This window comes from Ostrinia nubilalis, chromosome 19 (genome assembly GCF_963855985.1).
Source record: "Ostrinia nubilalis chromosome 19, ilOstNubi1.1, whole genome shotgun sequence".
Classification (NCBI taxonomy): Eukaryota; Metazoa; Arthropoda; class Insecta; order Lepidoptera; family Crambidae; genus Ostrinia; species Ostrinia nubilalis.
The window spans coordinates 833534-857973 of NC_087106.1; the positions used below are offsets into that span (position 1 = coordinate 833534).

General features: G+C 39.4%; 1 protein-coding gene across 3 annotated transcripts; it reads left to right on the forward strand.

Annotated features, from left to right (window-relative positions):
- Positions 1-2003: 2003 nt before the first annotated feature.
- LOC135081019 (uncharacterized) lies at positions 2004-6674 on the forward strand. Of its 3 annotated transcripts, none has more exons than XM_063975742.1 (6): positions 2004-2020; positions 5296-5493; positions 5703-5812; positions 5899-6076; positions 6199-6287; positions 6442-6674. In XM_063975742.1, exons 2-6 carry the CDS (start codon positions 5440-5442, stop codon positions 6656-6658), a joined length of 648 nt encoding a protein of 215 aa, XP_063831812.1. In that variant the 5' UTR covers positions 2004-2020; positions 5296-5439; the 3' UTR covers positions 6659-6674. The 3 variants fall into 3 exon arrangements, with proteins under 3 accessions (XP_063831812.1, XP_063831814.1, XP_063831811.1); XM_063975744.1 differs by lacking the exon at positions 2004-2020 and adding an exon at positions 2087-2105; XM_063975741.1 differs by lacking the exon at positions 2004-2020 and having other exon boundaries at positions 5074-5493.
- Positions 6675-24440: the final 17766 nt, after the last annotated feature.

Here is a 24440-nt window from a genome sequence, read left to right on the forward strand (position 1 = left end):
TCAAATGTCATTGAAGTTAAAAATAATGTAATGCAACGACTAAATAATACAATGGAGGCGCTTTGATTGATTTTTAAAAACCGACCAAGTGCGATTCGGACTCGCACACTGAGGGTTCCGTACAAACGTTTGATTTTGTTACAGCTTACAGAGCCCCGATTACTGTAACTTTTAACGTTTCCAATACAGACGCGCTTCTGATTCTGCGATACGATTGGTCAAAACAGCTGACGTACGCTGTTGAACGACCAATCGTATCGCAGAATCGAGAAGCATGTCTGGATTGGAGACGTTAAAAATTACCGTAATCGGGGCTCAGGTACTATAATTTCAATTTATAGCCTGACCAGGAACATAAAAACCCTGGCATAGAGGCGCGTCTATTGCATTTGAAAGTGCAACACTGAGTACAGTCGTACCTGTGTTAAATTAATAGGCTAACTTTATGTCTCAGGATTCAGGATTACGTCCTAATTTGATATTTTCATAAATTAACGAATAAAGATTATATAGGTAACCTGGTTTAAATAAATTAAATGAAACCATCAATCGAGCTAGTAGGATTTATTTTATTATTCATCAATAATCAAATTCAGAACTTGAATATTCAACTGCAATGTATGAATTCTCATCACTCACGCTCATGAACGCTTCAAACTCGGTACTTCTTTCCATAAAATTCAACACTTAGAAAGTGACAAAAATCTTTAAAATAGGTAGTTGAAACAAACCACAGCTAATTTTCATAGAGGACTGTACTATACGATAAACATGTCAGTCAATTTGACAACCTTTGTCGGAAACATTATTCAATGAAAATATTGTCCGAACCCTTAGTATTTCTCTTCGACAAATACTTTAACACATTGTGAACCACTTTTCTTTCACGACTATAAAAAGATTTTAGCAGTTAAATTCACAAAATCAATTGCGCACATTTAAAATAAAGTTTGTTTACACTTTGACAGCAATAGACTGACATGCAAGGTGACATGTCAATGAAGTTTTCAGTTACTGTTGCCATTAAAAGAAATTAGTACCATTAGTTTTCCGCAACATGGCGAGGGTTTTTATGTTCCTGGTCGGGCTATAATACTTTTACTCGTTCATGAGGAACATGATCAGTGTTGCCAGTCGGGTCTTGTCAGAAATTACCAGAAATATTAAAAAAGTAACCTTTTTGAATAAAAAGTAACCTTCATACGGGGGGATACGGGGGTGCGATTGATATCAAGCTGATTCGTGCAAACACCTTTCATCTTCGATCAGTTGAATGAACATTATTAATATTTTTTATATTTTCGAAAAATCACCTAAAAGTTACCTTTTCATTAGTGTAACCTAAAAGTAACCAATGCAGTTCAAAAGGTTACAAAAGTAACCTTCTGGCAACACTGCACATGATGGTATTTTTGATATTTTTCCATCGATTTAAATAGGTTCACCTACTTTCATTTATGTGCACTTTATCAAGCAAGAGCAAGACTCACGTCTCACAGTTAAAAAAAAAACTCATTAAAACTCATTTATTTCTGTAAATAGGCTTAAAAAGGCACTTTTACACGTCCCAGTATTAACCCTACCACTGCTTCAGGACAATAAATGGGCCAGTGCTGAGAAGAAGCAGCGCAAGAAACTCAGTCACTATTGAGTCACACTGAGCCCCGATTACGGTAATTTTTAACGTCTCCAATCCAGACACGTTTCTCGATTCTGCGATACGATTGGTCGTTCAACAGCGTACGTCAGCTGTTTTGACCAATCGTATCGCAGAATCGATGAAGCGCGTCTGGATTGGAAACGTTAAAAGTTACCGTAATCGGGGCTCTGTGGTCTGTATGATGTTGATGCGTGCATGTATCAAGCACGTTTATTTTAAAGGTATACCCAGTCCATAGTATACACGTCAATGGTGAGTTGTCATTCACTGAGTGAATGAATTTTTGTCCTGTCACTGTCATTCATTTTTTTTTCATTGATTGATTGATTGAATTTGAAGTTTGAAGAGGCGTCTGTGTTTGTCTGTTTTGTTTTTGTCTTATAAAATGTATTTTTTGTGGTGCTTTAACCAGCTTGTCTTGTTGAAATTTTTCTTCAGTACTTAGGTACTATATTTCCACGTTTGATTCTATCCGTTTTATAGATTGATTGATGATTGTCTATCATCATAACCTTACTCTCTCAAAATGTAATTTTGCAAGTGGGCTCTTTTAGTGAAGCATGGTTGGTCTCATATTAATCTAAGATCTCATAATGTTCAATTCTGTCTTCCAGCCAGATTGGCTTGGCGATTCTTGATCGACTAGGATTAATTTTATAAATTCTACATAACGTATGTTGAGCTAACAATTTTATGGGTATGTAACATACTTTTCAGGAGTAACTCAAATTTTTTAATGTTCTTCACATCTTTTTCTCCGTCTTGGAACGACAAAATCTGTGGTAGTGATGCATCAGTGGTTGTAATTGCTCAATGCTCAGAAGTAGCTGCTACTAAATTTATGCCAAGATATTCCTTGTTCTATCACAACATGACCCAGATTCGAATTTAAAAGCATGAAGCTGTTGAATTTTCTGTAATGGAACATTTGTGTTCATCTTGGCTACAAGTAATGCATGGTTACAGCATCAACCATGCATTACTTGTAGCCAAGGCAACCTTAAGAGTGAACAATCTTGAGTCCATTTAACTGTTCAACTTATCTGAACGGACAAACGTGGACATATTTCAGTTGTAGGATTTTACTACTTCAGAATGACTAATGCCTGTTTTCATCATCAATCCCTAATTTTTAAGTGACCCCTATAGTAAACAGCAAGAATTTTGTTTTAATAGGGATCGCTTAAAAACTGGGATTGATTGGGAAAACGGGCATAACTGTCCTGATTGCACACTTAGCTGAGTATTAATTAGTAAAAAACTTTGCATTATTGTATGCTTATGCTCATACAAAAATAAAACTCGCAGATATTGAGCAATTCTGAGAAACATTCAATGTAGCACTCTAAAGTAGATTGTTGTCCGCTGCCTGTGTAACTTTGTATCTTAATAGTAGGTATGCTTCGTCACTGATTTTGATAAAAGTTGATCATAATGTCTTCAGGTTACAGAGTTGATCATGTGTATTCACCTCGTCAATCTCTACACCTCTTAAGAACTCTTAAGCTTGAAACTAAATCATCATATTTTAGGTTTTCGTTCTCTTTGAAGAATTTTTCTCATCCACTCAAAACAGAAATCTTCATCTGTACTACTTTGAGGATTCAAAAAAGGAGTCACTAAATAATTATTTTTTTAAATTCTTATTAAAGTATGTAGTTAGGTACTATCTTCTGATAAATGGCTTATATTTTCCTCTTTTAAAATCTGCACACAAATGGGAATTGTTGAAAATTGTAGAATCATGTGCAGATCTGGGCCATGTAACATAGAGGCATCACAATTCATCACATACAGCTTGTATGTTAATGGAAAAATGCCCTTTTCTGCAACAATATAGTTCAATGTCAATGACCCTCCTCGGGTCCTAGTAATTGTAATAATTCAGATAATGAATCTTGGGTGTCTGCACCCGTGGAAATCTAGCAATCTCATAGAAGCTTTCTGCAACTCTTCTCAACTGGCATTTAAATATAATCTGAGCTTAGATCTGCAAGCTAGCGCGTCACTTTCTGTAACACTAAGAGTAGGCGCACACCGTTGATTTTTAATTGGCCGATAGTTGTGCCCGATTTTAAATTGTATGAAGAATCGGCCAAATCGAATCGGCGTAGACATGCCCATACTGATCAACTGCCCGACTAAACTATCGGCCGACGAAAAATCAACGGTGTGCGCCTACTCTAACAGCGTGTCTATTTAATGTAATAGTACGTCGGAAACTGAATCTTTTATCGACTGGGCCCATTCTTCTTTAGCGCTATGTAGATAATCAGGGTACCACCATGCATAAATTACACTTAAAGGATGTCCAAAAATTAACGCAACTTTTAAATTTGCCACCATTTATGCAATAAAGTGTTGACAATCCTAAATATAAAACAAATCGACAGCTGTTTAGGGTTACTAAAAATGTAGCGTTACACGATAGAATAACCTACTCGTATCTTCGTCCGCAGTTCGAAAATTTCATACAAAATATGGTCGAAATAGTGTTTTACCTTCGTGAATTGTGAAGAGATGAATTGAGAAATTCCGGGAGATAGGATCTGTTGGAGACTCCAAACACGTCTTCTTTTTCCTCCTCGTTTCTTCCAAAAACAAGTCGTTAAAATGTCAATATCGAAGCAGTCTTAGATTAATAATTAACTGCCTCTGTGGTCTAGTGGTAAGACCACCTGCTTCAGACGCAAAGGTCCCGGGTTCAATTCCCAGTGGGGGCAGATTTTTCTGTTCGGTTTGGTTGGTGGTAGGGCTTATTCTAAGTCCGCCTGGCTAGCTACCACCATCTTACCTAAGTCTGTCGCCATAACAACAATGTTAACAGCATTGTTGTGTTCCGGCAGTTAGAGGTAAGATAGCCAGTTCCTCCGTGGTTGAGGATTCCGGGTGAAGCTCGCTTCCACCTTCGGCCTGATCATCACTTAGCATCAGGTGAGATACAGGCTAAGAGCTTCCTCGTTGTGGATAAAAAAAAGCTTTATGAATCTAAGGAAGCAGTGCGTGAGTATCGGTGACAACCCAGGAATCTCAAATCGGCGTCGTGGACAAGATGCTACGTATCTAAGCTCCATTTGCTATGGTGCACCAGTTTGGGCTGACAAAGCTACTATAGGAGCCGCTAGACGTAAACTACTCCAAAGTCAACGCCTTTGACTGACTTTGCAAAGCTTATAGAACTGTGAGCACGGAAGACACTTGCATCTGTGAATCAGCTTCTACTTCTACTATCTACTTCTTTTTCGGGGTTAGCCGCCAGCTGCTCATCATCAGGCAATGGGCCTCGTGGTCTGGCCAAAACTGTATTTTTGGCTAAGACTCAGTTTATAACACTTTGTACGCAACTCGTAATGTCGTTCATCATAATCTTGAGGGGATTGGTCTTACAAAACATTGTCACACATTGTTTAGGCCGTGTCTCTTTAAAACCGCGCTAAACTTCGTTCACTCTTATACTCGTACGTTTTTATGCATGCCTGACTTATAGCTGATTTTTCAATCGTCGGATAACTTTTAAGTGAAGAATAAGTTTGGCACATGTCAGTTTTTCTTCAGTTAAAAGATATCTGACAATTGAAAAATCAGCCCTTAATGAAATATTTGCTGGTAAAGAATCAAAATGTTTTTTATCTCAGATGTTTTGTTGTTAAAAATATCCGTTGGTGATCACTGATCAGTGAAGAACTTTAACCAGTGAAGTGATTGGAATCAATGAACAGACGGAACTTGTCATCTTTGAACTGTCATCATTCGTGGTAACAATTAAAAGTTGCAACAATATGGATAAAATTAAAAGTCGTTTCCGTTCCGAAAATTGGACTCGAGAAGAAAAGGTACACATAAAACATTGCTCCTGTACCCGTTTTCTTTCATCATCAATCCCTAATTTTTAAGTGAACCCTATGTAAGCAAAATTCCTATTATTTCTTGCCATAGGGGTCACTTAAAAATTACGGATTGATGGTGAAAACGGGCACTAAGTAGTCTCATAAAATTACCGGCATGGCTACAGACTGTCTCAAAATGTTGTTTCATCTTATAGGACTTACTCCTAGAATTAATGCGGGACTCATCCCATATTGTCGATAATAAGCAAACCGACACAGATACTAACAGACGCAAACACTTGGAATGGTTGAAGATACAAAACAGGTGAATATGTTTTTTATACAGGTAAAACTTGGTGTAACTAATGTACGTACAGGTACATTAACAGATTTTTGTGATATGTATTTCAGTTTAGCTGAAATGACTGGAAAGATACGGGATGTTCCTCAACTAAAGGGACGTTGGAGGAGAATGAAAATGGATGCAAAGAATAATATTTTGCAAAATGAAAAATCTGAAAGGCTGACTAATGAAGGAAACAGCTCACAATCTTCTTCAGAGGATGATTTTTTATGCACGTCGCGAATGGTATTTTTTATGTGATTACTTCATTCGTATCTACAAAACTCGTACAAGCTACAATATTTTATTTAGTACCTATTTATTCAAATTGTTGTGAATGTTATGAAATAATTAATTCAAAATTTCAGGATCATGTTGAAAGCGAACAAAATATAGAGGAAAATCAAGGGAATGATCATTTAACGAAAATTCATGACTTCAAGCGTCGTAAGACTGAGTGAGTATTCTTATACCTACGAGTCATTTAACATAAATGAATTTAAGAAATCGATTACAGAACAGAGTAGAACATTTATTATTAGAAGTTCATAAAGAAAGGTGTGCAAGTAAATGTTTACACGGATTAAAGCAATATTTAATTTTGTTTTCAGAACCAGTCATAGAAGCATGGTTTTGGCGGGTAACATTGACTTAAAAAACTATACAAAAACACTTATGAAGGAAGAGCATGAGCTGAAGATGGAATATCATAAGTTAGAATTAAGCCACCAACAGGCGCGCCATAAATTGGAAATGGATATTTTATTATTAGAGAAGGAGAAAAAAGAGTTGGAAGTAAAATTATTAAAAGACAGATTAAAAGAATAAAAATCTTGATAAATAATTTTTTTTCTTATTACTATTCCCACTTTGATTTAGTTGTTGTGGTCTTCGATGTCGGACATATTGTGCAGTACAGCTAAGGCTACAATAGTTGCTTCGGCAGTGCTCAGCTTCGTATGTAGGTACACCTCATAATTGACGTCTGAGCTTTTGTTTTAACAGACCTCTATTGTATCCCTGGTCTTAATATGTGCTTTATTATAAGCTTCCTCTTTTCTATTTGTTGGGTGTAGCAGTAGTGTGAATTAGAGTGCAAGCATAAATCCACTATCTCCAAAAAGTCTTCCATGGAATTCTCCATTCTCAAATCTTTCATACAAACCACCCGTTAAAAAGTTGTGAGTCGTGGACAGTTCCTGTTAAGAATTTAAAAAAAGTCCTTTTACTTAAGGATTAGTCTATTCTTGAAGGTTTTACATTCATGATAGGTTGAAGAGCAAAAAGTCGAAAAAGTGAGCTGCGCGCTCGAGTGTTGGATGCAAGATGGCCGGCAACGCCGCTAGTACCGTTCTTCGCTTCCTGTATGGAGGCATTAGTGACGTCCGGCGAGGGGGAAAACTGTGGAATGCGCACTGCGCGAACACTTCCTCTTCATCTTTTTACTAATTCTAATTTTCTTTTGAACAAATATCGTCAGTGTTGAAACAGATTGATTCAAGTGTTGTCTGAGTATCTCGAAAATTGTTCATATAATACAAATTCTTTCATACATTCTATTCTTTCATATTCATAGGAATCAATGGCATCTATTTTGTGCCGAAAGCCGCATATTTCACGGACAATAACTTACTCTTTTTTAGCTACCTAAGTTTCGGAGCATATAAATAAAAAACTTAGCTCTTTTCGCCAAGGCTAGCGCTACACGACAACATTATGGTCGTACGTAATTGACTGCTGACTCAAGCCGTGTAGGTCGGCAGCATCGTGTTGCACTTCTTGGAGTGCCCATGTCCGCAAAGCTGTTAACACTTGCAGCCCAGGAGATATTCCATATCCTCTCCGGTCTTGTAGGATGTCACTTCGAATGACATTCACTATTTTTAGGACATAATCTTTGCTGAACCTGTATTTGTATTTGAATTCCGCATCAGATCAAATGTCAATTTGATTATGGTAGTGCATGTAGTTCAATTCCTTTTACAGTAGCGTCGTTATTGCCACCCGCCGTGTTTTGATCCAGGAAAACTTCCTTTTTTTCTACAGTAACTGTAGAATTACTGCCTCAGACCTGTCAGCAGTTTATATTTGACAATGGCTTCCATGCTGCTGGCTGGAAAATTGCAATCTGTCGATGCCTCACGAATTCGAGAATAGAATTTCGCCACACTCTCGCCGTCATCTTGTCGAAGCCTATCGAACTCAATCACCTTTCTGTAGTGAGAGATGCGAGGTTTAAAGCGAAGTTTGAGTGCATCTTCGATTTGCTTGTAGGTTTTGGTAGATGGTAAATCTGGGTGCAGAACGTTCTTCAATGTTTTGTAGACTTCTTCATGCAAACTTACAAGTAAAGATGCCACTTTTCTTTCTTCAGGGATAGCATTTGCTTCGAAATATTGCTCCATGCGTTCCAAGAAACATGCTATGTCCTCACCCTCCTCGTAGGGTTTCAAGTTGTGGCCTATGCCGCCTTGGCCGCCGATAAATGTTTTGCTCGTCGCCATATTTGTGATGTCTCCGCCTTGGAGACGTAAATAAAAGTTGTTTCTATGTGAAGATACTGTCTTTTATTTTCGATTAAACACAGAGCTTACAAGATTGCCTATCGCCATTTTGCCTTGCGAATCAAGAAGAAGGAATTTCGGATACACATCCTGAATAATGCTTTTAAACTAGCTACGTTTGGATACGCGCTTATAATAACAAATTAAATACCGATATAAAATAACGATACATAACACGCGACATTTCTCTATGAGAATACGAACATTCAAAATTTGTTCGCGAGTGCCCTTTCCTGCAACAAATCCGGATTGCTCACTCGGTATATGGTGATCTACAAATGATGATAGTCTCGTGTTAATAATGCGAAGCATAATCTTGCTTGCATGCGACATAAGAGACAGCGTTCTGTAGTTTTCGCATTTTCGCGTGGAACCTTTTTTGTGCAGAGGAACAACAGCAGATTGAGTCCAGTCATCTGGCCTTTTAATATCACAATATTATTATTATCGAAATCCACATATTGCAGATTTTAAATTTGTGCTAGCTTCTCAATGCAATGCTCCAGTGAAATTTCTTGGTCGGCCAATTCACGTATAATTTTTTCAATCTTTATTTGTCTTAATTTGGCTTCTTCACTCCTTTTTGTGATATAACTATTTTTTTTTCCAAATGGTGAAATAATAGTTGGTGTCTTTTTGTAGTGCATTCAAAAACACTGCGATATTTGGCTTTGCTTTAATTTTTTTATTCAATCTCGAATTCCATGATTCTGTGACGTTAGTTATTACTTGGCATCGTAAAAACACCATTTATGAGACAGGGAAGATTTAGAGCTCAGCCAAGTGTTTTCAAAATAATTATGTATTGAAAGGACATCATCCACGTTTCATACATTTTTGGTCCAAAATCAAAAGTGCCGGCCAACAAAAAAAAGTGCTTTATATTGACAGAATACGTCTGCCTTAGCATTTCTTACTATGGCACCAAAGCTGTAGCACCACTGTGCGTCGAGTATTTGAGATCTAAAAGTCATCGAAGATCCATACGTTTTTTGTTCAAAATCAAAAGTGTCGTCCCATAAAAAAATAGTGCTGTATTCTGACAGAATACGTCCGCCTTAGCATTTGTTACCATGACACCAAAGCTGTAGCACCACTGTGCGTCGTAGTTTTGAGATCAAAGTCATCCATGTTTCATATATTTTTGGTGCATAATCAAAAAGAGCTGGCGAAAAAAAATGTGCTGTTTTCTGAGAGAACACACACGACAACTTCGCTCTCGGTACTAAAGAAATAAACAGACAGTGACCGACACACGCGGGTGGAGCGCAAGACCAGCGGTGAAGGGTTGAGGGAGGGAAACTCCTCGTTCTGTCATGTAACACTGTTGAAGCCGAGACCATTAAAGTGTGTCGCCTGTTAGGGCACTGGCCACACGGCCTTCAAGTGCGCCGCTGGCATTGACCGCAGTGGACTGTTTCCGCTGCGGTGAAGAGGGCCATAAGGCCAAAGTGTGCTCGGTCCAAGTTCTCCGCTGCTTATTATGTGACACTGAGGCCCGAAGTGCGCGCGGAGCCCGTCCGTTTCGGAGGGAGTTGCCTTGTTGAGGGCGACCATGTAAGTGAGGCTACGGCCAAAGCGTGGGGGTACGCACGTAAAAAAGGGGTGTTGTGCTGATGTCTCAGAAAGAGGCCACAGAGCGAGAGCGTGAGGATGATCCAGACGCGCCCTCGCTCCGGCTACGGCGGAGGGATCAGAGGAGGCGACAATATGATCGCCTCCAGTTTCCTCTCCTCGGTGATGGCCAGCGGGCCGGGGGCGCCCCCACCTGATTGCACAGGTCACCACCACCGTCGGACGGGAACAGCTGAGTGCTCCCAGCTGCTCCTGTCGCCCCCCCCCCCGTCCTGGGGGGCTTGTAGGGCCGGGAGGGGCTGTGGTAGAGAAGACTTTGTCCGGAACCCCACAGTTTTCCAGTCTTGGTTTATTCGCCTTGTGGCGATGCTTTTTATAGGAATTCTTTCAATTGTTCCCAGTTGGTAGAGCATGCGATTTCTGCTTTACCCTGAATTTGGCATAAAATAGCCTCGGAGCATATAGTTGTTTTGTCCCAACACTAGTGGTAAGTCTTCATCGACTTCATCGTTTATTTCTATTAAGTAAGTGCCTGTTTGCCTGACATGCTCGCCATAGTAGGATACTGTTTGTTTGATCTGGTAAGTACCCAGAGCAAATCTTTTTAACTCTTATTAGTCTCTCTTTTTAGTCTTGGAAATGTGTCCAGGTGAGGATTGTTTCCATCATGTGAAGGGGCATCGAAGAGAGAAACTTCAGTCGGTTATACCACACCTTTTATTCCAACAGAATCATACACTGTTACACACTATATTTCACAGTAATTGTACTTCACAGTATTTACAACTGTACTGTTCGACCGCCAGTGATCGAATGCCCGAGGCCCGAGCAGCGAGAGATCGGTAAATTAGTTAGGCAACGTTATTGGAGGGGAGAAAGTGTTGCCAGTGGTGAAATAACGATAACTGTAACGTTATCGTTATTATAAATATTTCATAACGCTATTTTGTAATAGTTGCTTGTAAAATAAACGAATAGAGGTATTTGTAATATTAATAGTAATTTGCAACGGTATTGTGTAACACAACGGTATTTTTGTAACAACTCGGCCATCCGATCACCAACAAGTCCCTTCGTTGGTTATATATCTTTAATTAAATAAAAAATAAACAATATTAATCTATAACTTTACTTTAACTTATAAAATGCTAACTAATTTGAAAACCATAGCTCAAAATGAAAACATTCAATGATTATTAAAAACATGTATGTCATCAGCACATCAGGTACTATGCTACAACTGCTAACTTGATTTGCTGTAGTCATTACTAGAATGTGACAGTAATCATGTAAATAACATTATTAACATTATTACAAATATAAAAGTGTAACTAATTTCATACAATCAATCAATTTACTTATTTGATTGCTAATTATAGAATTTACACGTTATTACATTAACTAGCTCTTATTATCATAATAATATACTATTACAATCATAATATCATACTATTCACTATATGAATGATGAATTCATCCTTAGGCGGGACATCCTTGTCCCAATCATGCCCATAATCTCAAAAATCAAAAATAGGGGACATTTATCATTGTGTCCGATGTAGGTAAATCAATAGTTTAGGGACTCGATCCCACGTTTATCACTGCCCTAAGGACTGGCCATTGATTTTCCTTAGGCGGCACATCATAGTGCCCGGCATGCCCACAATAACCAGCCTACAATAATGCCATTGTGTTTATATTAAGCTCGAATCCTTTCGGGCCCACTATAAACACATGGACTTTTTAAATATTCACAGATAGACAAAAACATTTTTACTCTACTTCTCAGCTCTCTAAAGATCAGCATGGTGAGAGGAGCTTCCATGTGACAAATTATGTTAATTTGTCGGCAAGGTTACCAATTTTTCTTAATCACCTGAATCCGAGTCCGAACCTACATCACTATCGGAAATTGATTTGAAAGACAACCAGGGATACATTTTGTCTACTGCAATAATGGCTTCGTATCGACGTCCCTTCCGCGATATTGGGGTATCTTCCACTACGTACCGATCGTTGGGTAATACCTTTATAACTTTGTATGGACCCTGTAGTTTTGGTTCTAACTTCTTAGACTGCCCGCTGCCTGATGCAATTGCTCGTACTATTCTAACTAAGTCTCCGACTTGGTAGCATTTTGCTTTCTTTTTGCGAGAATCGTATCTGTTTTTGCTAGTTTTGCTTTGCTCTTGCATCAAGCAACTGGCTTCAGTCCTAATATCCTCTAAACTTCCTTCAGGCAAACCATTGCCGACGTCAGAAACTACGTCATTTAAAATACCCTGCGAAGGATTAGTTACTCTGCGGCCAAATAATAACTCGCTGGGGGTTTTCTTTGTAACGGCGTGGATTGTGGTATTGATGCCTAATTGTACATCTGGGAGGTATTGGTCCCAGGTGCGAGGGTCCTTACCGTGGGTCATCGCACCCAACGATGCCAAGATAGTCCGATTTGACCTCTCCACTTGCCCGTTCGCTCGGGGCGTCGATACTGCGTTAAGTATATGTTTTATACCGAGGGATTGAGTAAAAGTTTTGAACTTTTTGCTTGTAAAGCACGTGCCCCTGTCAGTTATTAAGCGTGTTGGCGTCCCAAAGTTACCAATTAAGTTTTTAATTACTTTTATTGTTTCGGACGATTTTGTACTCTTGACTGCTGCTAGTGTGATAAATTTTGTAAACGCGTCAATCAGTACTAAAATATACGAGTTTCTCTTTTTACTTTTATTAAAAGGTCCTAGGTGATCGGCGTGAATGGTGTGAAATGGAATAGCCACTTTCTCCATAGGATGTAGGAAACCGCTAAGCTTACCAGCCGGAATTTTGTGGTGAGCGCATTCTAAACACGCGGAGGTGTACTTTTTTACGAATGACCTCATTTTGGGGAACCAATAAAGTGCTCGAATTCGGTCAAGCGTTTTGTCAAACCCGAAGTGTCCGACATCGTCATGGTTTGCCTTAACTACTTGCCATCGACAACCTTTGGGTACTACCCATCTGAGTGTACCTTCCGCTAACACCCTATAAACGCGCCCATTCTTTAATTTGTAATTTTGGTGTATTTCTACCAATTTTGCTGTGTCCGGGTCGGAAATAATGCTTTTTATGTGTTTTATTTCATCATCAGCCGATTGGACAGTAGCAATCCAATCGTCGGCGGTTACTGTTAGGATATCAACGACATAGCATTCTTCAAGAGGAGGATCTACAGGCGCCCGGCTTAAAGCATCAACGTGTGCCATCTTGTCTCCTGGACGGTATTCAAACTCGCAATCAAACTCCTGCAATTGTACCCACCACCTTGCAATTTTTGGGACCAAATCTCTCTTTGTCAAGGTAGTGCGCAGGGAATTGCAGTCAGTCACGATTTTAAATCGAATACCCAGGAGATAAACTCTAAACTTGGCCAATGCAGCTATAACAGCTAAAGTTTCAAGCTCAAACGAGTGGAGTTTTTGCTCGTCGATTGATGTTTGGCGGCTATAATATGCCACAGCCCTCCAGGATCCCTCTTTGTCCTTTTGAAGAAGGATGCCAGCTATTCCGAGTTTAGAAGCATCGGTGTGCAGTTGAGTCTCTAAAGTTTTGTCGTACAAAGCAAGGACTGGTCTACATGCTAAAAGTCTTTTAATTTCGGTAAATGCTACCTCCTCATCACTACCCCATTTCCAGCTTGCATCCTTCTTCAACAGAGCGGTTATTGGCCTGGCTATCAACGCGAAGTTTTTGATAAATCTTCGGAAGAAACTGGCTAATCCCAGGAAACGCCTAACGTCATGCACACTTTTTGGAGTGGGAAATCTGGACACTGCTTCAGTTTTTAATGAGCCTGGCCTGATCCCATCACCGCTTATCTCAAAACCCAGGAAGTCTAATTTATCGAACATAAATTTGCATTTGTTTAGTTTAAGGGTTAAGCCCCCTGCCTTCAAGAGACACAAGACCTCATCTAATCTTTGTAGAGCCTCATCGAAGGATCGCGCGGGTATTAAGACATCATCCATATATACTATTACGTAGCCTACTTTCGACTTGTCAAGGAGTTTATGCATCGCTCTCTGAAAGACCGATGGTGCATTCGCCAGGCCAAACGGCATTCTGGTATATTCAAATTGGCCGTCTGGCGTGACGAACGCGGTCCTTTCTTGAGATTCCTCAGATATAGGGATCTGGTAATACCCCGATGCTAAGTCAAGAGATATAAAAATGCTATGGCCAGCGAGTTGATCTAAAAGATCTTCCACTCTGGGTAGAGGATAATGGTCACGTTTGGTCTTATTATTTAATGCCCGGTAATCTACACACAAGCGCTTCTCTCCGCTCTTCTTTTTTACGATTACAATGGGACTAGCGTAGGGTGATGAAGACTCTTTTACTATGCCACAATCTAACATTTCAGCTATCATATGTCTTACATCCTCTCTTTCAGAATGAGAGGCAGGGGCATCGAAGAGAGAAACTTCAGTCGGTTATACCACACCTTTTATTCCAACAGAATCATACACTGTTACACACTATATTTCACAGTAATTGTACTTCACAGTATTTACAACTGTACTGTTCGACCGCCAGTGATCGAATGCCCGAGGCCCGAGCAGCGAGAGATCGGTAAATTAGTTAGGCAACGTTATTGGAGGGGAGAAAGTGTTGCCAGTGGTGAAATAACGATAACTGTAACGTTATCGTTATTATAAATATTTCATAACGCTATTTTGTAATAGTTGCTTGTAAAATAAACGAATAGAGGTATTTGTAATATTAATAGTAATTTGCAACGGTATTGTGTAACACAACGGTATTTTTGTAACAATCAATTGTTTGAAAAAGTGCACTCCTTCTATTCATGTTTTCCCTTTTTACAAAATCAGATAAATGATTTGGCAGTAAATACCTGGCCTTTGCAATGCTAACATAAAGTGCAGCTTCTGGTGGGTCTTCAATCAACTTGTGGTGAGTAATAAATTCACCGAAATATTGATATAAAGATTGATATCCTATACGAGGACTGAAAAATGATCGCATGCTGCCCGTATCTATCATCATATGCGCGTCTAATTCTACGGTAAGGTTAACAACTCCTATTTATTGCTGTTATAGCCGAGCCTATATGCTGCTGATTTGTGGCCTATATTGTCTTTTGTTTACCTTGCATCTGTCACGGCCGCCATGATCTCTGTGTTCATTTTGGGCTCTTAAAGCAGCCTACAGTTATTGGGAATTGGGAAAATCTTGTCTATTGCTTCTTTTTACAGGCCTTTTTAATTATAGGCTGCTATAATTTAGCCAGCCGTTCGTGGACGTCGCTCCCGTATTCAGGAGTGTCATTAGTCTGGTTCCTGGTGACGTTGTTGTCTCCGTAGTGGCATTTTCGGCAAGACTCGTGACTGGTTCTTATACAGGCTCGGAAGTAATTTCTACTTCAAGGTTTTGTTCTGGGATGATCTCTATGATTTCCTCGTAAGGGATTTTCACCGTGTTGTCGGCTTGAGAAGGTTAATTTCTCCTCGGTAACTAAACAAAGTATTAAAATCTATGGGCAGATACTTTCTTGTCATGATGTAGTTTGTTTCAGCAATCAGTTCCGAATTTAACCAAACTTGTTATTTCAACGGGGTGAAGAATAACTTCGTTGTTTTCAGGTTTTCTTTCATCACACCAAACTTTTTAAACCCAAACTATTACTGTTAAAATATTAGGGCTAACGGGACTATTAGTGATTTGTGCTAAAACCTGATGTTAAAGGGAGATTATTATAATGGACGGAAAATCATAATTACCTACACGTATTTTCTGCTTCCAAATTGGATGTCAGCAATAGTTTATTTTGTAATAATTCATAAAGTTGTTGGTTATATCTGCTTGAACAGGATGTATGGTACTACTGGTTAATTATGTTTTCGGATGTAGAATTTAAAATTGAGAAATTATCCAGAGGGATATAATTGCCCGTAGAAGATGACCTAATTGAAGATTATTAAATAGTTATTTATAGGCTGCTCTAAATTGCAAAATACTTTGGTTTGGACGTCCATGACGGGTATTGCTCCATTCGGCCCAGGGTATCACGTGAATTCACGTGGCCACACATTGGCGATGACCACCAGGTCTCCAACTTTGACTGCCTCGTGGTACTTTGGATTGTTATTGTAACCGCCATGTCTTCTTGTTGATCCAAAAAATACTTCCAAGTGGTCTTGGCTTATCCGTTACATAGATAGGTATGTAACTAAACATCTCCTTTTCCTTAACTATGTAGTTGTATAGTGACTAAAGCTATACAATACATATTATGGCACCAATGAATCTTCAATAAGTTTTGTACATGATGGACATTTCGACAATGAATTGAGCGACGGTGGGATTGTCATTTGATCCAGACATGCTCATTGGCACCCAAAACAATTTTCCATTGGGTCTTGGTTTATTCGCCTTGTGGCGATGCTTTTTACTTGGTGCTTTTTATGAAGGGTATTGGTTGGATTTTTACCTGGCTGCTTGGTGACCGGAGTTGAACCGCCACCGGTGCAGACGGACAAGGTGGTAAATTGTCTGCACGCGATAAGAGGTTGTCCGGCTTGCAGAAATTTATAAATTACCGTTCCTTGATGTATTTAAATAAAATAATTAAATAAAACAGTTCCCTCTCAATTGACACGATTTATGCCTTTCATGTGTAGCTTTAAATCTATGCGTTTTTAAACGGGTAAGTCTTGATTAACGAGAGTATTCCATAATTTGACAATCTCGTTATCCTGCCCTTTAGAATTCCCCATGTTTTAACTAACTACTTAAGCACATTATTGTCACTTGGCTCAGAGAGAGCAAGTTTAAACGGTGACTTTTCTGATGTCATTATGGTGATTTGTGTAATCCTGGTGTGTAGGCGGATGCTAGCTGACGTAGCACGGATTGGATGGATGAATGCAAGCACTGGAATGAGAAATTAAGCACGGTATCAACCAACACTAGTGAAGCTGGAAAGGCAGGTTAGGGAAAGTGCCAGATGAAGCTCGTGCATCTCCTCGATAGGAAAGCGTTCAAACTCTCAGAGGTTTTAGAACAAGGAGGAAATGCGAAGAGATGATAGCACGAAAGATGTTGGTGTAATTAACCAAACATTAAAGTTTATTTTAAAACAAGATAAGATTTAAGAACCCGCATCTGAAACGAAAAAATAGGAATGTCAGCATCACAGTGGAACGTAGCATTAGGTTATGGAAAAACCACCTATGGGAACCAATTACTTACGAAGACTGCTCGCTGGTTACATTTCATTTGCAGTCTTCAGCATCCCACCCTCAGCCAAAACAACGATTCGGGAATTCCTGAAAGAAACGATCGATAATGTTAAGAGATGGGTCAAGATATATTCGGTGTTTGATTTTACCTCGAATATGATGTATTTCAAGGGGCTCAAATTTTTTAATAAATCCAATAACAGCATCTTTTCTAGCTCTCAATTCAAATTCTTTGCGATCTCCACCTCGATTTTCGGCGGCCACACAGCCTGACTGCCAATGTCTTTCCAAGACACCTTTGAGACGACTTGGTTTTATTCGAAGAATACCCAGAAAGGCTTGTCGGCACACTCGTACCTTCTCCTTTGATTTACTCTTCCGTAGAAAGTATTGAACTGATTACTGACTTATGCTTTTTGGGTCTACTGTTATCTTTTGAACGCGATCTTTTAGAGCGTATTGTTTTGCAATATTGCAGTATGAAATTATCTTGGTCTATCTTATTTTTTGAGTGATAAAAGTTAGAATGAAACTTAAAAATGTCATTTGACGTGAGATACTGGCACTGATATATTTGCTTTTTGTTATGTTTACATTTTGGTTTTATAGGCAGTCCAGTTGCTGAGTACCTGAAATAAATTGAAATTGTTTGTCATTATAGAACACATAATTTGGATTTTTACGCGTGGGACGTCCACCCACAAGGTGGACCGAGGACATCATAAAAGTAGCAGGAAGACGCTGGACGCAGGCCGCTATCAACCGGGCAACATGGAAAGCATTGGGGGAGGCCTATGTTCAGCAGTGGACGTCCTATGGCTGAGATGGATGATTACTTGCACTTGCAAGGGATATTTACCGATTTAGCTGCTCTTTAAAACTTTTTGGGATATAAAAATTCGAAAAAACCGAATTTCAATGTCAAAACCCGGATTTTTTGATAGCCTCAAAATTCGAACTTTTCAGATCTTTTCGAATTTCGAACAATTCGGATTGCAATATCTGTGTATTAGTGTGTATAACCTCCGGTTTCAGACAATCTTGGCCGGCTCTCCTGCCGGTGGCCATGTTAGCATTGTGGCAAGTCGACACTGTGGTTACCAGTTTTACGTTCTTCCACGCCACGACAGAAACATCACCACAGTGTTGACTTACAACTGAGCCTCTTGCCATTCTCTTGTCGTTAATGTTTTTGATTTGTACAGGACAATCTGTACGGCGCCTGTTCAAAGTGCCCACCACGTCTTTCTTCTTTCTGCCTTTTCAAAAATCGAGCTAGTGACACCGAGTTATAAAAATTGACCATGAAAAGGGCATAACCTTTGCCAAGATAGTCTTTAAAAAGCTGCAAGACTATCTTGGCTGTAGATGTTGTATCCAAAAATGGAGTTTGAGGTGATTGTGCTCTTTCCAGTGTACAACATTATATTTAAAACATATCCCGTTACGGCCTCGCAGAGCTCATAGTTTTTAATGCCGAATCGTGCCGCTTTTGTGATGCACTGAATCCAGCTCAAGTGACCTTTCCAAAGATGAAAACGATTCGTCGATGCTGACCTCTGCGAGGCGTGTGGACAGATTTAAATTTAAATCATTTGAAATGGGTGATATTTTTGCTAGCTTGCGTGCAGCCCCTCGTTCATGCAGCTCAATATTTAAAACATAATCCCGTTACGGCCTCGCAGAGCTCATAGCTTTTAATGCCGAATCGTGCCGCTTTGGTGATGCACTGAATCCAGCTCAAGTGACCTTTCCAAAGATAAAAACGATTCGTCGATGCTGACCTCTGCGAGGCGTGTGGACAGATTTAAATTTAAATCATTTGAAATGGGTGATATTTTTGCTAGCTTGCGTGCAGCCCCTCGTTCATGCAGCTCATCATTATTAGCGAAGTGTAGGAACGGAACAGCATCAATAAAATGAACCTGTCTTACGACATTATAGACGCCGGAAAACAGGCATACCTAGGATTCCTGTGGTCCAATATTCATCGATGCGGCTCCTGCAACACATTTCCATGAGGATCATGACAGAAATAAGATTATACATTTCTATTACTGTAGTTTCCACCCACCGTCGCATCCTGGAACCAACCGGCATACCGTCACATCTGTCTCAAAGTGAGACGCTATACCGGTTCGTCTCCGTTACAATTATTTCCATGAGAGTGGTCCCACATTTAAGTAAACAAGTCTGACATATTCATGGCAACGTTGTATTTTTGGTCACGTGCCCTTTTACTTGCGACCAGATATTCTCTATCGTATTAAGATCAGGATGCTAGGAAGGAAGCCTTAACACCGTATGACCATGAGCTTCCATGATGGTATCTAGTGAGTATTTTGTGAAGTGGTCCTTATGGCGTTTAATTAAACTGTATAGTTCAGGTTTATATGCTTTGCTGTCAAAGGGTATATTTTTGCTAGTTAGCCATTCTTGCATTGTTTTTTTTAGAGAATTTGAAGTGGGTGCTCGATCCTCTAACTTGCTGTGATATGACGCGTTGTCAATAACGAACACAGAGTTTGGTTGGAGATTGGGTATCAACTTTTCTTGCAACCATTTCTCATAATTTTCCTTATTCATCTCGCTGTGGTAATCTCCAGTTGTCTGAGCCGATTTATACATCAAAAGAGCATTTGATATAAAACAAATTGGAAAATATCTATTTCTATAAATAATTACTTATTGATTTAGTAACCTTTCTCTTCACTTTTTTACTTTTGATGCATATCGCATACAAACATTATCTTCATTTTTAAATAAAAGTTCTAATTTTACCTTTTCTTGTTTAATTTTTCCTGTTGCTCCTGTAGGCGTAGTTTTTCTCTTTCCTCATGTAGTCTTAGTATTCACATTTGAATAGCATGCTCCTCCTCAGCATGTGTACATTTGCGGAGTGTGTGTGGCAACACTCTCTCTAGTGGTCTTCAGAACCCGGGTGCGATCCACCTCCGCCACCCGCAGCACCTCCAGGTCCAGCGGTGTAAATTGGGCCCACGCCAAGGAAGCATTAGTGAAAACAGTACGGTAAGCTCTAGTAGTTTTCAGGGCAAAGCCCCTTTGGAGCGCTAATAGCTTCTTGGCGTGGACCCGATGCCGGATAACCTGTCCCCATACACCGGAAGCGTACGTCACGATCGGGACGATGACGTACCGGTATATGGAGTCCACGTTGGCTGGGTGAAGACCCCAGGTGGGGCGGACAAAAAAAAAAAGCCGGTTATAGACCTTGCCCACGGTTAGCACGATGTGCTTTACATGGGGAGCGAAGGAAAGTCTCTTGTCCAGTATGATGCCAAGCAGCTTAATTGGGCTAGTGAATGGTATGGCGATCCCCGCCATTATTCAGTCCAATGCGAGCCGCTCGGGGAGAAAAGGCCAAGGCCTGGGTCTTGCTGGGACCGAACAACAGTTTGAATCGCTGGCCCTAGTCGAAAATTAGGTCCAGCGCACTGCATGCTGCGTTTTCCAGGGCAAACTCGTCCTTGGCACCGACTAGCAGTACCGAGTATCGGTAGCACGCATTCGCGGTAGTTCTAATACACGCATGTGTGCTTTTGACTGCCACATAAAAAGCCTAACAAAAGCCGGACTGGCCGGACAAGAGAATTTTTGGCCGGACAAGTCCTTAAAAAAAGCCAAACATGTCCGGCTAACACCTGGCAACCCTAGCTGTGACCCCTGCATAGTTGAGAGCGACCGTGCGGTCGTGCAGGTCCAAATGCATTCCAAATGCACAAATGCTCTAAACTCAGTATGAACTGAGTTACGAGCATTAGAAGTTTGATGATTTTACATACTAGGATTTGCTTTTTGCGCGCAAGTTTTGTAAGAAATTGCAACAAAATATTGAGCTATTTTTTATTGGCTGATTCTGCTCCATACTGATGTCTGGAGCCATTAATGGATGGTATTGTTTGTTTACACATACAATGTCACTATTTTGTTGCAATTTCTTACAAAACTTGCGCGCAATCAAATGCGAATTTGTCATTGTGAGAAATAGGCATTATGAAAAGTTGTCTTTTAGCGAAGTTGACATTTTAGATTCTTAGGGTGTTCACCGAGATATGGGAGCTCAAATTATCGCATATCAATATTTTCTTTCCTTCCTTTTTTATGGCGAATGGAAGAAAATGATACTTGAACCAGTCGTCAAAACTCTCAAGATCTATCCAGCCACTTTTAGTCACAGTCATTCGTGAGCCAGGTGATGCTCCAATAAGCCAGTCAGACCAAGCATTTTTGGCTTTAAAATTAAATAAGGGGGAAGGATTTCTCCTGCAGCAGACCCACAAAAGACAGCTGTATAACAGGATTTCGTAGAATTACGAATAACTTCTGGGTTCCGACATTTGCGTCTAAAAAGCAGCTTTTTCTTTTTAGGGTCGTCATGAAACCCTGTCTCATCGAAATTAAAGATATTCTCAGGTGGAACATCGCGAAATTCTGACTCAAGGTTATCAAAAAATTAATTAATTTTGGCTTCATTTACCTGAGCTCGAGATCGACTAATATGATGCCCCACCGTTGCTTTTAAATCTCGATGTCTATCTAGAAAGAGCTTACCCCACTCCTAGCCTGGGCGGTTATTTTTAAAAACCTTAACTTTTCTGTTTGCCGAGTTCAAGTATCTTTGAATTATGAGGGTAACATCATCAATGCCTATTGGTATCCCTGAATCTGCCAACGCCATGACATGGTATTTTAAAATGTTTTCCTCTTCTTCAGCTAAAGCTGTGGGTCTCCCTACTTTTTCTGTGTGTCTATTTTTAATTTTATTTTTTATTGTATTAATTGGTATTTTACATTCTTTGGCAGCAGCATATGCACTTAGTGCACCAGATTTAACCTTCTCTAAGATTTTGAACCATACTTGCGGGTGCCAGGCTCTGGAACCTTCTTTTTTCTAGGCATCTTGTTAAGATGAGCTGAAAAATGAGGAGTACTTAATTCACATTTTATGTATACTTCAAATTAATTTATATTGTCAAGTGTATACGACTTTAAATGTATGTACGCCTATGTGTTTTTAATACGTTACAGTTATATGTCAAAGTTAGTTACCCATACTAAAAATTTTAGATGGCATAAAAGACTGGGTAACATTGACACTGTCAAAGATACCCAGAATTTGTACAAAATACGACAGACCGGAATTTTGAGTAATTATGTTAAAGATGCAATGTAAAAACCACAAAAATTATTTGTGTATCCAAAATTAGACATATTAATTGTTGTATTACGTTTTTGACATACCTGGAAAGCAGCCAAACTTTTGAGTTTCTGTTCCTCTTGCTTCATTCTGAGAAGCTCATATTATGTGTGGATAAGTTAGTCCTTTCCTCGGCTCCGAGTAATTGTCAAACAGCTCCAATACGTCGTCCAATTATTCTTTCACTTTAGGTTGGTCTCCATCTTTGCTCTTGGCGGCATTGTAGATCTCCACGCCTTCCGTTCCCGCGCAATTAAGGAATATTGCTATTTTCCTTGACTCTGTCGCCGTTGCAAGTCCAATCGCCAGTTGTTATTTCGTCCCAAAATAAGCAAATTTCTTGGCGGTTGTAGGGCCTCCATGCCCTTCATGTTTGGTTGTAGGGAACGCCGCGAGGTCAGTTTTTGTAAAACGCCGTATCTTTGTAACACTGAAGTAATTCTTATTTCCCACTTGAGGGTTGCTTCCTGGTGTATTGTTTAACAACTGACACCATGTTTTATATGAATAAAAGAGTATTCATTGTACTTTATGTTTATTTGTAAAGCACACGTATTACATGCCGACATTAGCCAAGAGGAAGAGGAAGTCCTGAATCCACAGACGATATAAACTTATTTCAAATGCCAAAGATATTATAAAGCATGTATCGAGTATACAACACAGAGAAAACCCTCGTAGCCAGATGAAACCATGAGCAGCCTGAAACTAGACAATTTGAATAACCATTTTGATTAGCTATCAATCATTAATTCTACCTATTATTTGGAACTTAACTTTTAGGTACCTACTAGGTTTTCATTGAAAGTCAAAATATTGTTTAATTAAAATGTTTATTAAGATAAGTAAGTAAGCTTATTTTATTAAATAAATTCTCACAAGTACATTTTGTTTTAATCCCATTAATGTCAGTTTGCCCGCAAGCGTTGATGGTTTTTCTTAAGTGTACCCGGATATAGGTATCTGGATCTGTTTAAGGCTTAGGTGTGATTGTAGAAGGCCATAAAGTATACGATGACAACCGCATAACCATACAGTTAATGTAAATTTTGATAAAGTCAGTTACAAATTAGTAACTACGGCACATAAAGACGAAATTTATTTTATTCCTCTATTACATATGATAAAATAATTGTATAACAGTCACTCGAAACACACACAGTACACACGCACACCTACACAAACACAACACACATACACCACTACCGTCACACACCACTACCGTCACACACAGCTTACTCACACCAATAACTTTACTATGTACTACAATTATTACATTCTAGTAGGGCATAATTCTGTTGCAATTAATTAAATAAACTAGTGATCCAAAATTGCAGGAATGGCTCAACTTTTTAAGGTCAGTAACATATTGTCGAATGTCTCTTCTTGGTCTTGTTTCCTCGTAAACATCTTGTAACCTTCGTAGGTTATGTTCGTTTTCGGTATGAAATATTCGTCTAGTCTGATGAGTATTTTGTCAATAGTTGTTTCTGTCTTGAACATAAATTAGTATCGTACACATCCTGCAAATATTCTCCTCCGTGGTACAGTAATATTCCAATTTTTTGCGCATCTTTGGCATTAGCATGGTAAGCCGCAATGTATGTTTCCAACCTTCTTCTCACAGATAACTAATTATATTAGTCGGAGACAGATAGGGACAGTTATAGATGACCCACGCTGAACTGTCCCACCAAACTCAATGACAGGGGGGCGCTACCATCGTTCAACTATATGGTTTCCAACATGGCAAAAATCTGAACCAGCGATCCGGTATAGACGGTGGCGCCCCACTGTCAATGTCATCGACAGGACAGTCCAGTATTTTGGAACTATACGAAGTTTACGTCTAGTACCAAAAGTATGCGCTAAGCGCTAGTGTCGCTACCACAGATAACTATAAGTCGCAATGTCAATTAGTGATGAGCCACAGCTTACCTACTATAAGCCACGATAAACATTCGATATAGAATATCGATAAAATAGTGATGTACCGTGGATAATTTTTTTAGGGT